The sequence below is a fragment of the Heterodontus francisci genome, chromosome 11 (genome assembly GCF_036365525.1).
Source record: "Heterodontus francisci isolate sHetFra1 chromosome 11, sHetFra1.hap1, whole genome shotgun sequence".
NCBI classification, from domain to species: domain Eukaryota; kingdom Metazoa; phylum Chordata; class Chondrichthyes; order Heterodontiformes; family Heterodontidae; genus Heterodontus; species Heterodontus francisci.
In genome coordinates this window covers 93,667,022-93,680,760 of record NC_090381.1, presented here as the reverse complement: position 1 = coordinate 93,680,760, position 13,739 = coordinate 93,667,022, and the positions used below count along the sequence as shown (strand labels likewise).

Genomic DNA, 13,739 nt, shown 5'->3' with positions numbered 1-13,739 from the left:
TTGGGAAATGCACAAGTGTATAGCCGCTTAATATTACTGGCCTTCTAATGTGTACTTTTCTTTTTTTCTGTTCCCCTTTTTCCTCTTTGGAAAAGTATGTGGCCTCCTATTGACTTTCCTGTGCTCTGCATCTCAGCGCTCTAGTACAGTGTGGGGCACTTTTTTTAATATACTTAGTACTTGCACTTCAAATAGGGTTGTAAAACTGCGTCCAACCACAAGTTGGGGACATGGGGGTAATTTTCAGATTTGAAAGGTTACATACCCATGCAAAAATATTTGAGGGAGAGAAGGGGCACATTGTCCTTATCCATTGGCCTCGGTGGTTGAGTTTTTGAACAGTTTTCCCTCTCCGTTCATAATGTGGGAAAATTCTGCATGACAACATCAAATTGCATTTATATAGCATCTTTAATGTAGTAAAATGTCCCAAGTTGTTTCACAGAAACATTATCAAATAAAATTTGACATTGAAGAGTGTCAACAGAAGGAGATATTAGGACAGATGACGGAAAGTATGGTCGAAGATGTTGGTTTTAAGGAGAGCCTTAAAGGCGAAGAGAGTGCTAGAGAGGCAGCGAAGTTTAGGGAGTGAATTCCAGAGCTGAGCCCAAGCAGCCAAAGGCACTTGTGGTGGAGTGATTAAAATAGCTGCAGAAGAGGCTTTGGACGGATTTGAAAATGAGGATCAGAATTTTAAAGTTGAGGCATTGCCAAACTGGATGGCAGTGTATGTCAGCGAGCATGGGGGTGATTGGTGAGCAGGACCTGGTGCAAGTTAGGATGGTGTTTCCAATGACCTCAAGTTTGTGGGGTGGAAGATGGGAGGCTGATGAGAGCATTGTCAAGTCCAGAGTTAACAAAGGCCAGGCTGAGGGTTTCAGCAGCAGATGACTGAGGCAGCAATGGAGTTGGGCAATATTTCAGAGGTGGAAGTAGGTGGTCTTGGTGATGGATGAGATATGTGGTCGGAAGCTCATCTTCAGGTCAAATATAATGCCAAGATTGCGAACAGCGAAGCAGTATTTCCTGCAGTTGAGACTGTGATTATCTTTGTTGTGACTCATTTTTGAATATAGAATTAATTAGTGTGACTGTTCTTAGCTGTTTCATCAACCATGTGCCTCACTAAATGAGAAAATGTTCTTTGGGAAGGCCACTTCAGCATTCTGATCCTATATATGTATTGGGGCCTCAGACCATTCGTGAAGAACGTGTCAACAGAATGTTCATTCCTGATGTGATCAGTGTTCTTTGAATTTCAGTAGTTTTTGAAGTTTTGATGTTTGCACCTCAAATTGCCATTTGATTTCCTAATCTCGGCTGAACCGCTGTCGCTCTTTGTTCTTAAGGTAGAAAAATGAGAAGGGGAAATTAACCCCTCTTTTCATGCACCTACTTGCATTGATAAAGGTCTAAAACTGACAGAAGTTTGGACTGTCCAGTTGGAGGCTACATGAATGATTTGGGCAGAGAGAGAAGAGGGGTGAACAAAAGAAAACTGAGTCAAGGTAAACAAAAAATTGGAATGTTAAAAAACCTGACTGCTGGTTTTCCCAGTTTGAATTCCAGAAGGATTGTTTGGCCTTTTAGAGCAGGGGCTGCTTTGAGGATGAAAATCCTGAATGATGTTCTACATAATTCATTTATCTCTCATTAGATTGATTTTTGAATGAGGAAATGTTGAGGTATTGATGGATATTGCCACAAAGACAGTGCTGCATTCCTAACCAATGCAACAACATGTGGCAAAGGGGATAGCAAATGATCTCCTTTTCCCTTTCGTTCCCTCCAATTATTTTTTTCCGATGTGACATTGCCAAACCATTGTCCAATCACTGGCCAATTTAAAGATGAGCATATCAATGAGGACATTTGTTTTAGAGATGGGAAGAGAAAATGATCTAAAACTTCAAATTTGTCCTTGAAGATTTTTTTTATATCTAGCATTATGTTGATCGTCACATGTTTTTATATTCAAAGTGCTTCACTGCACTATTATTTGTGCTTCAATCTGCAATTTAAAAAAAGGAACTTTTGGCTCATCTCTGCTAAACTTGCTTTGCAAGGGGCTGAATTAGTTACTCTAGTTACAATTAGTAATTACAGCTCTACAAGCTGTTTTGTAACTTTACAAATGCTGTGTGCCTGGGTGTAGTAAAAGGCAATAGGAAGATAGGAACAGGAGTCGGCCGTTTAGTCTTTGGAACCTGTTGCACCATTCAGTGTGATCATGGATGAACTGTGACCTAACTTCACATATCCCATATCCCTTAATACCTTTGGTTAATATAAATCTATCAATCTCCGTTTCAAATTTAACAATTGATCCAGCATCAACTGCTGTTGGCAGAAGAGAGTTCCAAACTTCTGCCACCCTTTGTGTGTGGAAGTGTTTCATAATTTTACTCCTGAAAGGTCTGGCTCTAATTTTTAAACTTTACCCCCTAGTCCTAGACTCCCCAACCAACGGAAATTATTTCTGTCTATCCTGTCTGTTCCCCTTAATATCTTGAAACTTTGATCAATAGTTGTGTCTGACTAACTTCATTTGAATTTTCTGAGGAAGTAACAAGGAGGGTCAATGAGGGTAGCTTATTTACTGTAGTCGACATGGAGTTTAGCAAGGCTTTTGACGAGGTCCCATGTGACAAACTATCAGCAAAAGCTCATGGGATCCAAGGGAAAGTGGCAAATTGGATCCAAAATTGGCTCAGTGGCAGGAAGCAAAGGGTTATGGTCAGCGGGTGTTTTTATGACTGGAAGGCTGTTTCCAATAGTGTTGTGTAGGGCTCAGTACTGGGTCCCTTGCTGTTCATGGTATATGATGTCAATGATTTAGACTTAAATGTAGGGGGCACAATTAAGAAGTTTTCAGATGATATGAAAATTGGCCGTGTGGTTGATGGAGAGGAAGAAAGTTGTAGACTGCTGGAAGATATCAATGAACTGATGGGCAGAAAAGTGACAATTGGAGTTCAGTCGGGAGGAGTGTGAGGTAATGCATTTGGGGAGAACAAGCAAAGCAAGGGAATACACAAATGCTCGGATTCAGAAAAGTCTAGAGGAATAGAGAAACCTTGGAGAACATATCTACAGATGCTTGAAGGTAGCAGGACAGGTAGATCAGGCGATCAAGAAGGCACATAGCAGGGTTGTCCAACATCCGGCCCGTGGACCAGGATCCGGTCTGCCAAATGTTTGCATTCGGCCCATGATTGTAAACTGTTGCCAGGGCCGTTTCTCATCCTCATTGTGACTGGAGATGAGAAATTTCCCTTCGTCAGTCTGGCTTTTAAACTATTGTGCTCAGTTTCACAGGTGACAACTGCTGACTCTCTCTCAGTTGTGGAGAGTGGAACGCTCTTTTAAAGTTCTTTTAAAAGTCAGTTTAAAAAAAAAAGTTGTCCGTTTCGCAGGTGACAGCTGTTGACATCGAGGACAGCCGTTTCCCACCAGACTCTGGGTTTTCCGGCAGGTTCTGACTTTTTTTTTAGGAAAGGCTACCCGCAGCATAAACAAAGTACTTCCTCGTATTCCCCCTGCATCTTTTGCACAAAACATTCAAGTTGTCCCCTAGACCTAGAAGGGAGGGGGTAGGGAAGAGAGAATGACACACGGACACACATACACCCCCCCCAGAGTGCGGGGAGAGGGGGAAGAGAAATCAAGACCTCTCCTGAAAGGTTGCCACCTATCCAGAATACTCTGCATCGCTACATCAAGTATGTGGACAGAGATTGACTACTTATTAAAGCAAAAACAATGCCAGGTATGTCACTAAATCAGTTTTCAATATAGTGATGCAAACGAAAGTCAATAAATTAGTCTTCCCATTTAAAGTTTCTTCACAAAAATGCACATTTCTTGTTTTTATTAGTAAGATAAATTTCTAATGCCTTTATCTTTTGAAATTTGCTCCTTGGCACCTTGGTCCAAGCAGAAATCTCAATGCTCAAAAAGGTTGGGCAACCTTGGCATATAGGATACTTTCCTTTATTGGCCGAGGCCTAGAGCATAAGAGCAGGGAGGTTGAGCTAGAACTATATGAAGCTATAGTTAGACCGCAGCTGAAGTACTGCATACAGTTCTGGTCACCGTATTACAGGAAAGATGTCATCAGACTGGAAAGGGTACAGAAGAGATTAACACAGATGTTGCCAGGAATGGAGAACTTTTGCTATGAGGAAAGATTGGATAGGCTGGTTTTAATTTCTTAGCAGAAGAGGCTAAAGGGAGAATTAATTGTTGTGTATAAAATTGAAGGGCCAACATAGAGTGGTTAGCAAGGACCTATTTCTGTTAGGGAAGTCAAAAACCGGGGGCATAGATTTAAGGTAATTGGCAGAAGGATTAGAGGAGAGTCGAGGAGGAATTCTTTCCTTCAGAAGGTAATGGGGATCTAGAAGTCACTGCCTGAAAGGGTGGTAGAGCCAGAAATGCTCATTGCATTTAAAAAAAAACTTGGATATGTACTTGAGGTTCTGTAACCTACAGGACAGTGGGCTGAGAGCTAGAAGGCGGGATTAGATTGGATAGCTCTTTTTCAACTGGCAGGCACACGATGGGCCAAATTGCCTCCTTTAGTGCTGTAAATCTTTCTATGTTTCTTAATCACCCTTTTACCTTCTAAATTCCAGGGAATACAATTGTAAGAAAAAAAACATTATTTCTTTAAATGAATTGTGCTCATTGCTGACAGTACAATAGGCCTTTAAGAATTTTTGCTGGAATGTTAAGGAACATCTCCAAATCATTATTGTGGCCTAGTCTGTTCTGGTTCATCATTCTAACTCTGTTTGAACTTCTGACTCATGCACAGAAAATATCTACCAGTTTCTGGTCAAACCTAGCTGACTTAAGGGCAGATCAGACTAGAAAACATTTCTTCTGTCTTAAAACTATGAATATGGAGTCTGAGACTGGGATATTAAAAGTGTTAACTGTGGCTCAGTGGTAGCCCTCCCTCCTGTGTTGTCAGTTCAAGCCCCAAACAGAAATTTGAACACATGATATAGACTGACACCTCAGTGTAGTGCTGCACTGTTGAGTGCAGTCTTTTGGATGAGAAGCTAAACCAAGTTCCCATCTGTCCTTTCCCAGATGGATATGAAATATTTCACAGGGCTTTTTGAAGTGCTAGAGAGTTTTCCCCAGTTTTCTTGCTAATATTATCTCTCAACCAACACATGAGAAAAAACACAGGATCTGATCATTTGTCTCATTGCTGTTTGTGGGACCTTACCACGTTTTCTATATTGCAACAATGAAAGTACTTCATTGGTTGTAAAGTGCTTTGTGATTATATAAATGCAAATCTTTTTAAATGTTATTCCTGTCCTTAATGCTATTTCTGAAAATGACTTCTCTCGAGCTGACTGCACTGGTGCATTTGGGACTGTCTGGTTCTACTTCTGTTGAAAGGCAATGCAAGTGGCTTTGAATGAGATTGGTGCAGGTTGTATGTCCCACCTGTTAGACTACAAACATTAATAATCCTGATATCTCACCAACTGGATGCAGATGTCTGATGACACACTGCCGGGAGAGCCAATGAATCACTCGATGAAGATCATGTCGCTGCCTTTTGTGTCTGTATTCCGTCAGCATATATTTGTGCATAAAATTATCACCACTGTAACATAGTGAATTAAGCATTCCAGCAGAATTATCAGGAAACCAGGCTAACACTGATTGGTTTGTTGACTTAAAAATAAAACTACACAACTAATTCGGTACATTTTTAAAAAAAAAGTGTTATCTCCAGCCATAGCTTTTAAAGTTCCCCTTCACGCATACTAACAGAAGTTAACAAACCTCTGGTTATGAGCAGAAAGAATTTGATGAATATTCTACAAAACTATTGCAATTTAAAAACTAACATTGTATTTTAATGACATTGTTTTAATTATGTTAGCTGAACTGTAGATTACAATATTTAACAATAACCAATGTAATCTGGTAACCAGAAAATGATAGAAATACTCATCAGGTCAGGCAGCATATGTGGAGAGAGAAACAAAGATAACATTCCAGGTCAATGACCTTTCACCAGAGGTCTGATCTCCAGCATCCCCAATATTTTGCTTTTGTGTTAGTAATCTGGTAACTTCATTCCTTGAGTTGTCAGAACTGTGGTTTTCAGTCTAACACTATTCATTTGTCTTTTATGTGCTATAAAAGAGTAACGCTGTTTATATATCAATTTTAGTTTGATACATTTTTTGGCTTTTCAGACTTGTGGAACTGTATGTGGAACTAATTCCCTGTCACTTGGAAACTTGCAGTCCTACAGCACCATTTATATTTTGATCAATAGTTATTCACATTATGGAACTTATGCAAGAAGTGGAAGCGACAATATGTCACAGTTGCCCAATAGCTGTGTCTTATTTATTTTCTTGTATGGGGCATTGGCTGAACCAATCCATCTTTTAAACTTTGTGAAGATAACTGACTTCATACTGTAGAGGTTGACTTTCAGGTGGCTGCTGCTTATATCCAGTCAGCCCACTGACTTCTCTTTGCCTTGAGTTCTGGTTCTACAACCTTCCAAACCCATGAATTCAAGAGCAGAGTTCAGTCATGTGAGCATAATAACCAAAATATCTGTTACAGAAGGGTATGGAGCTTGTGTTCATTTTTACTTCAAAGCTATGTGCTGGCCAGGTGTACTAGATTTCTTTTGCAATCATGAAATATGATTGACTGCATTCAGGGACATGATTACAGAACCTTTTGCTGTCTTTGTGTAACTACTTTATTAGTTTGAACTTTGGGAGACTGGCACCCATGAGCCTTATGCTGATGGGGCTACGAGTCTGCTGCCAAATAAATGAGCCGAATTTAGCAGTATAAACATTTGGAGTTGACGCATTGTTGCCGGGGTCCTGTTATCAGGCCTAAACAAGCAATGGCACACCTTGGTTTTTCCATTTAACTTGTTTGTCTGTCTAAATATTAGAAATACAAAGATATTGGCTCTTGAATTAGCTGGCTTGGACCCCAGAGGCATCCTGTCTAAATTGGTTTAGTTTAGGAGCAATCCTGCTTCTAGATGCCAAACATGTGCTGTTAGACAATTGGAATAAACTGCTTCTGATAGTCATAGAGTTATACAGCACAGAAACAGGGCTTCGGCCCACCGTGTCCGTGGCGGCCATCAAGCACCTATCTATTCTAACCGCATTTTCCAGCACTTGAAACACCATAGCATACAAGGCTATGGGCCAAGTGCTCATCTAAATACTAAAATATTATGGGTTCCTGCCTCTACCAGCCCCTCAGGCAGTGCGTTCCAGATTCCTACCAGCCTCTGGAAGAAATTTTTTTTTCTCAAATCCCCTCTAAACCTCCTGTCCCTTACCTTAAATCTATGCCCCCTGGTTATTGACACCTCTGCTAAGGGAAAAAGTTTCTTCCTATCTACCCTATTTTTGCTTCTCATAATTTTGTGTACCTCAATCAGGTCTCCCCTCAGCCTTCTCTGTTCTAAGGAAAACAACCCTAGCCTATCCAGTCTCTCTTCATAGCTGAAATGCTCCAGCCCAGGCAACATCCTGGTGAATCTCCTCTGCACCCTCTCCAGTGCAATCACATCCTTCCTATAGTGTGGCGACCAGAACAGTACACAGGGCCCCAGCTGTGGCCTGACTAGTGTTTTATGCAGCTCCATCATAACCTCCGTGCTCTTGTATTCTGTGCCTCGGCTAATAAAGGCAAGTATCCCGTATGCCTTCCTAACCACCTTATCTACCTGTGCTGCTGCCTTCAGTGATCTTTGGACAAGTACACCAAGGTCCCTCTGTACTTCCTCGGGTCCTGCCATCCATTGTATATTTCCTTGCCTTGTTAGTCCTCCCAAAGTGCATCACCTCACTTCTCAGGATTAAATTCCATTTGCCACTGCTCTGCCCATCTTACCAGCCCATCTATATCGTCCTGTAATCTAAGGCTTTCCTCCTCACTATTTACGACACTACCAATTTTGGTGTCATCTGCGAACTTGCTGATCGTACCTCCTATATTCATGTCAAAATCATTAATGTACACTGCAAACAGCAAGGGTCCCAGCACCCATCCCTGCTGTACACCACTCGCCACAGGCTTCCAATCGCAAAAACAACCCTCGATCATCACCCTCTGCCTCCTGCCACTAAGCCATTTTGGATCCAATTTGCTCTGGATCCCATGGGCTCTTACCACCTTGACCAATCTCTCATGTGGGACCTTATCAAAAGCCTTACTGAAGTCCATGTAGACTACATCAACTGCTTTACCCTCATCTATATACTTAGTCACTGCTTCGAAAAATACAATCAGATTTGTTGGACATGATCTCCCCACTATCCTTGATTAATCCATGCCTCTCCAAGTGGAGATTAATCCTGTCCCTCAGAATTTTTTCCAATAGTTTCCCTACCACTGATATTAGATTCACTGGCCTGTTATTACCTTGTTTATCCCTGCTACCCTTCTTGAATAATGGTACCACATTCGCTGTCCTCCAGTCCTCTGGCACTTGTCCTGTGGCCAGAGAAGATTTGAAAATTTGTGTCAGAGCCCCTGCCATCTCCTCCCTTGCCTCACATAGCAGTCTGGGATACATCTCATCTGGGCCTGGGGATTTATCCACTTTTAAGACCGCTAATACTTCCTCCCTTTCAATGCTAATTTGTTCAAGTCTTGTCTTGATCTTATTTGCATTCTGTTTTTTGAAGGTGTGATCCTGAGCTGTGATTATAATTTGGAAAATTAAATGTATTTCATGTATATTTTGTGTATGGATAATATATTATGATGAAATGATAAACTTTTGAATATGTGAACTGTGTAATGACAATTTTATTTTTAAATGTTTGAAAGTTTGTCTAAGTGTATTAATCTCATTTTGCAACTTCTGTTTTCTTGGCAGCCCCTTTTACGGTGAAGACTTTTACTTTGAAATCCCTAGAAGTTTCCAGTACCTCTCCTTTTATATTTATGATAAGAGTTTTTTTCAGAAGGATGTACCTTTTGGTAAGTTGCAGTATAACCATAATCTGCTACCATGACACTGTGCTTGTCCTGCATACTCCAGTATTTTACTGCATATGAAGGGATATTTAAATGATACTGCAGTTATCCTTTTGTTCGACTTCAAGCTCAGATACAGCAAGAATTGATTATGGGTCCCTCCTCATTGTTCCTCTGATAATTGGTGAGATTTCCTGTGATCCTTGGATAATTTTTTTAACCAAGGACCTGTGCTGTCATGAAATCTAAATTCTTAACTGTTTTACTAAATGTACTACAATACTAAATATATTTATAATTTATCATTTTAGAAAAAACATTTTATAAATTGTTTGCTGTAATAGATGTAGAAGTTGGGTCATGAAGGTCAGCTCCATCATCTTTATTACCCTTTTCTAGAGAAACTTACCTGGATATTGCTGTTGCAGTGCCTCTGCATTAAAAGTTGCAGTGTTTTAGATTGAAGGTGAAACTTGTCACAGCCTGCCCTCCTAAGAATGACCCATTTATTCCTACTGTTGGCTGTCTGTCTGTTAACCAATTCTCAATCCATAGCAGCATATTAGCATCCCATGTGCTCTAATTTTGTTTTCTAACCTCCTGTGTGGGACCTTATCAAAAGCCTTCTGAAAATCCAAACATACCACATCCACTGGTTCTCCTTTATCTATGCTACAACAAACATCCTCAAAGAACTCCAACAGGTTTGTCAAACATGATTTCCCTTTCATAAATCCATATTGACTGTGGCCAGTCATGTCATATAATTTTTCAAGTGTCCAGTTATCTCATCCTTTATCATAGATTCTAACGTCCCTACTACTGACGTCAAACTAATAGGTCTGTAGTTCTCCGTTTTCTCTCTCCCTTCTTAAATAATGGGGTTACATTTGCTACTTGCTAGTCTGCAGGAACCCTTCCAGAATCTATAGAATTTTGAAAGATAACCACCAATACATCCACTATCTGTATAGCCACCTCTTTCAGTACTCTAGGATGTAGCTCATCTGGTCCAGGGGATTTATCAACTTCCAATCCAATTAATTTTTCGATTATTTGATATTAGTTTCTTTCAGTTCCTCATTTTTGCATGCTTTCATGCAAATTGATGGTTAGTAATGAGTAATATCTTAAATGTTAGCAAAACCATTCAGAAAAATTTACAGTTTCGGTATCTTTCCCCTTCATCACTTTATAAACTAAATGCTATCTATCTAGATGTAAGTTGACTTTATTTGCCCTGTGTGTATGTGGCAAAAAGAAAAGTTTTGACTTTCAAATATTGCAGGTTTCATCTGGAGCTACAAATATCTTTTTTATTCATTCCTGAGTTGTTAGCATAGTTGGCAAGGCCAGCATTTATTGCCCATTGCTAATTAGCTGTCCTGTTAAGGGGAAGAGCAAAGCAGCGATCAGATCATTGCCCACATGAAGAGCAAGATGGGAAATTGCTGATGAATTCACCCATAACAGTTAGCTCGAGAGTAGTAATAGGTTGGCAGGTGCCTGATGCAGGCTGCATGGGATGATGGAGAGAAGGTAATAAAATTATTTTTAAAATAGGGAAGAAGTAGTGTTGCTTAATGTTAGTTTGGTGACTTGTGGTTGAGGAACTGGGCAGTCTCTAAACTTATTACTTCATGGAGTCCACTTAGCTGTGTGTGCAAAGGTCACATCAGAAACAGTGGGAGGCTCTCATTCTTTCTTGTTAAGCTCCTGTTGCCATTTGTTGGGTGGTAAAATGCACAGCACTACATATAGATTCTCTAACCATCCACAGAATTTTTAAAAAACACTGCTGGAAATAACACAGCAGAGCCATCAGCATTCTGCTTTTTTTGCTGCCTATGTTTAAGTAGCAACTGTCATTGGTGATGTATTCTAAGCTGCATTATTGAGGCACTCACAAGCCATTCAAAATTTTGCTCGAGTTGTAATCTTGCCATAAAGCAAAGATAGATTATTAATATGACGATGCATTAAAAACGTCACAGAAGTATTTCAAATGTTTTGATTCCAGAACCTGTTTTCCTTCCTCCAATAAGTAATGCTTTTTGCCAAAGAAGCAGACAGCTTTGCTGTCACAGTTTCCTTCTGACATCATTTGCAAATTTGCTTGTGCTGATTTCTTTGTTTACCAAAGCTATGGCTCTATCCTGGGAGTGAAGACACTGACTGGAGGCCAAGTCTTGTTTATTAGCAGAAGATGCAGGTTTCAGAGCAACAGTGGCAGAGGGCTAGATGTCTGTCTCCTGACATACCCCTCTAATGGGGAACAGTTGCAGGTGCACATTTTGAAATTGGCAGAAAACCCTATAAGTATCAGGAAAGTAAAACGGCTGCTGCTGGGCATAAGTTAGTTCGAAAACCTGTTCTAAGGCCCTGTTCTAATTTGCTAAAATTATTGATGGATTAAACCTGCAGTTTTTGCTCTCCGAATTCTGAAAGGGTTTGATCATGACCAAAGAGATCCACAAATGCTTCTTCAAACCATGAATAGGAAAATTAAACAATTTCTTAGGGTAGTAGGATGCTGATTAGCATCTGTGCTCAAGGTTGCTTCCCTGAAAAATCCTGGATTATTGTGGGGGGAGGGGTGAACAAAGGTGACTAGTCCCTTGTGAAAGTGGGGGAGAAATATTGAGGGTGAATAATCCTGAGCCGTTCTTGTATTCTTCTCAAAATGCAATTTTACGATAGTTTCTTATATTCAGAATACAAATAAAATTACTAGGTGGATTGGTTTGCTATTTTCATGTTACATTCTGCAAGTGAACTTGTTCCACTGGTGACTTTTTTCCAAAAGAATAATAAGTGAGGAGTGTAGCTCCTCTGCTTATAGTTGGTGTTAACTTGACTTTCCCACTGTATGCAATGGTCGGTATAACCAGGAAAGTGACTATCCATTTTCGGTTACTTTCTGATAAAGTCACTGATGGTGCATGCAGTTACAGATAGAACATACATATAGCACAAAGATGAAATCTGTTCCCCATGGAGGGAATCTTCATCCTCCACTTCTCCACTTCTGCACCAGTTCTAACGGGTCTGTCAAAACGTTGAAGTCTCAAAATAGGATTGAGTTTAGCAGTTGGACGAGCCAGAGTGATTCCGCCAGATTCTATGTTCAGTATTTTCGCGGAGTAGCACTAGGTAAACTGTTCTTTCGGAGAGCTGGTGCAGACACAATGGGCTGAATGGCCTCCTATGCTTTAACCCTTGTGGGCAGTGAGTTCCAGGTCATTACCAGCTGCTGTGTTTAAAAAAAAAAAATGCTTCCTCATTCCCCCTGCATTTTTTGCCCAAAACTTTCAATGTGTCTCCTAGTCCCTGGACCATTTGTTTTAATGGGAACAGTTTTTCCTTGTCTAACTTATCTAAGCCTCTCATAATCTTGTACGCTTCTATTAAATCTCCCCTCAATCTCCTTTTGTTCTAAGGAGAACAAACCAAGCTTTTCCAACCTAACCTTGTAACTCAAATTCTCCATCCCTGAAACATCCTGGTAAATCTCCTCTGCACCCTGTCAAGGACCCTCACATCCTTCCTGAAGTGTGGGATGAAAACAGGATACAGTACTGCAGTTGGGGCCTAACCAGAGCTTTATAAAGGTTCAGGATACTTAGCTTTTATGTGAAATAGTCAAACAGGCAGAGATCTTGTTTTAACATCTCATTCAAATGAAGGCACCCTTGAACAATGTGGCACTCTTTAAGTGCTGCCCTGGAGATCAATGGAGGTTATGTATTTAAGTTCTGGAATAGAACTTAAACCCAGAACCATCTTGATTGACGATCAGTGCTACCAACTGAATCTACCTGGCATTGGGACTTCAAAGTAAATAAAAAGATTGTGTGCTTAAATTTAGTTGAATTTTCAGCTAATAACACCTATCAATGATGTGTCTGAACATTCTTTGTAATTGATTTTGCTTCTTTCAGGTAAAGTATCAATCAGAAAGGAAGATCTGTGCAAGTGCAACTGTAAGGACAGCTGGTTTGCACTGCAGCTTGTTGACGCTAACTCTGAAGTTCAGGTAAATTAACTAAACTTTCCCTAAATGTCTCTAATCATTAACACATTTTTAAAGTTAGCTAAGGTAGGGGTCAGGGGCGGGGAAGAAAAAGAAGGGCTTTGGTTCTGTTGATTCAGACAATAAAACTGCACCTGCTTCTCTCTGGTACCTTGCTTAAGTACCAGTTCTCCAGGCACCATCTAAAGATGCGATTGTCAGCAGGCTGTTTCGTCATGAATGATGTTGCAGTTGAACTTGATCATTCCCGAATCCAACAGCCAAAATTGTGTAATAGAAACAGAAAGTGCTGGAAATACTCAGCAGGTCAGGCAGCATCTGTGGACAGAGGAAAACTAAGTTAATGTTTCAGGTTGATGACCTTTCATCTTTCGCGTGCTCTCTCCATGAAACATCCTCATTGTCCGAGGGTTGCTAATTTCTATGTGGCAAGACCTGGAGGCAGGCCCCAAGGACTACCTCAGCCAGTACAGGGATTGAACCCATGCTGTTGGCATTATTCTGCACCCCAATCTAGCCATCTAGCCAGTTGAGCTAACCTGTCCCTGTGCCCTTTCATCAGAACTCAAAATTGTGTGTTTGCCAGTGGGATTCACTTCATAGTGACATATCCTGCTCACTTTCCCATCCTGTCCTAACAGCTTGGACACCAAAGGCAATTTATTGCCTGGTATTTTATAGTCTTGTACTA

At 40.5% G+C, this 13,739-nt stretch overlaps 1 protein-coding gene across 1 annotated transcript in view; it reads left to right on the top strand.

Moving 5' to 3' along the window:
* The first annotated feature begins 424 nt into the window (after positions 1-424).
* The window catches only part of rasa2 (RAS p21 protein activator 2), a 142,049-nt gene continuing 128,734 nt past the window's right edge, over positions 425-13,739 (top strand). The window contains exons 1-5 of the mRNA XM_068041686.1: positions 425-591; positions 3,944-4,133; positions 6,237-6,466; positions 8,915-9,018; positions 12,957-13,051. Coding sequence (XP_067897787.1) covers positions 425-591; positions 3,944-4,133; positions 6,237-6,466; positions 8,915-9,018; positions 12,957-13,051 — 786 coding nt within the window. The remainder of the gene's footprint in view (positions 592-3,943; positions 4,134-6,236; positions 6,467-8,914; positions 9,019-12,956; positions 13,052-13,739) is intronic.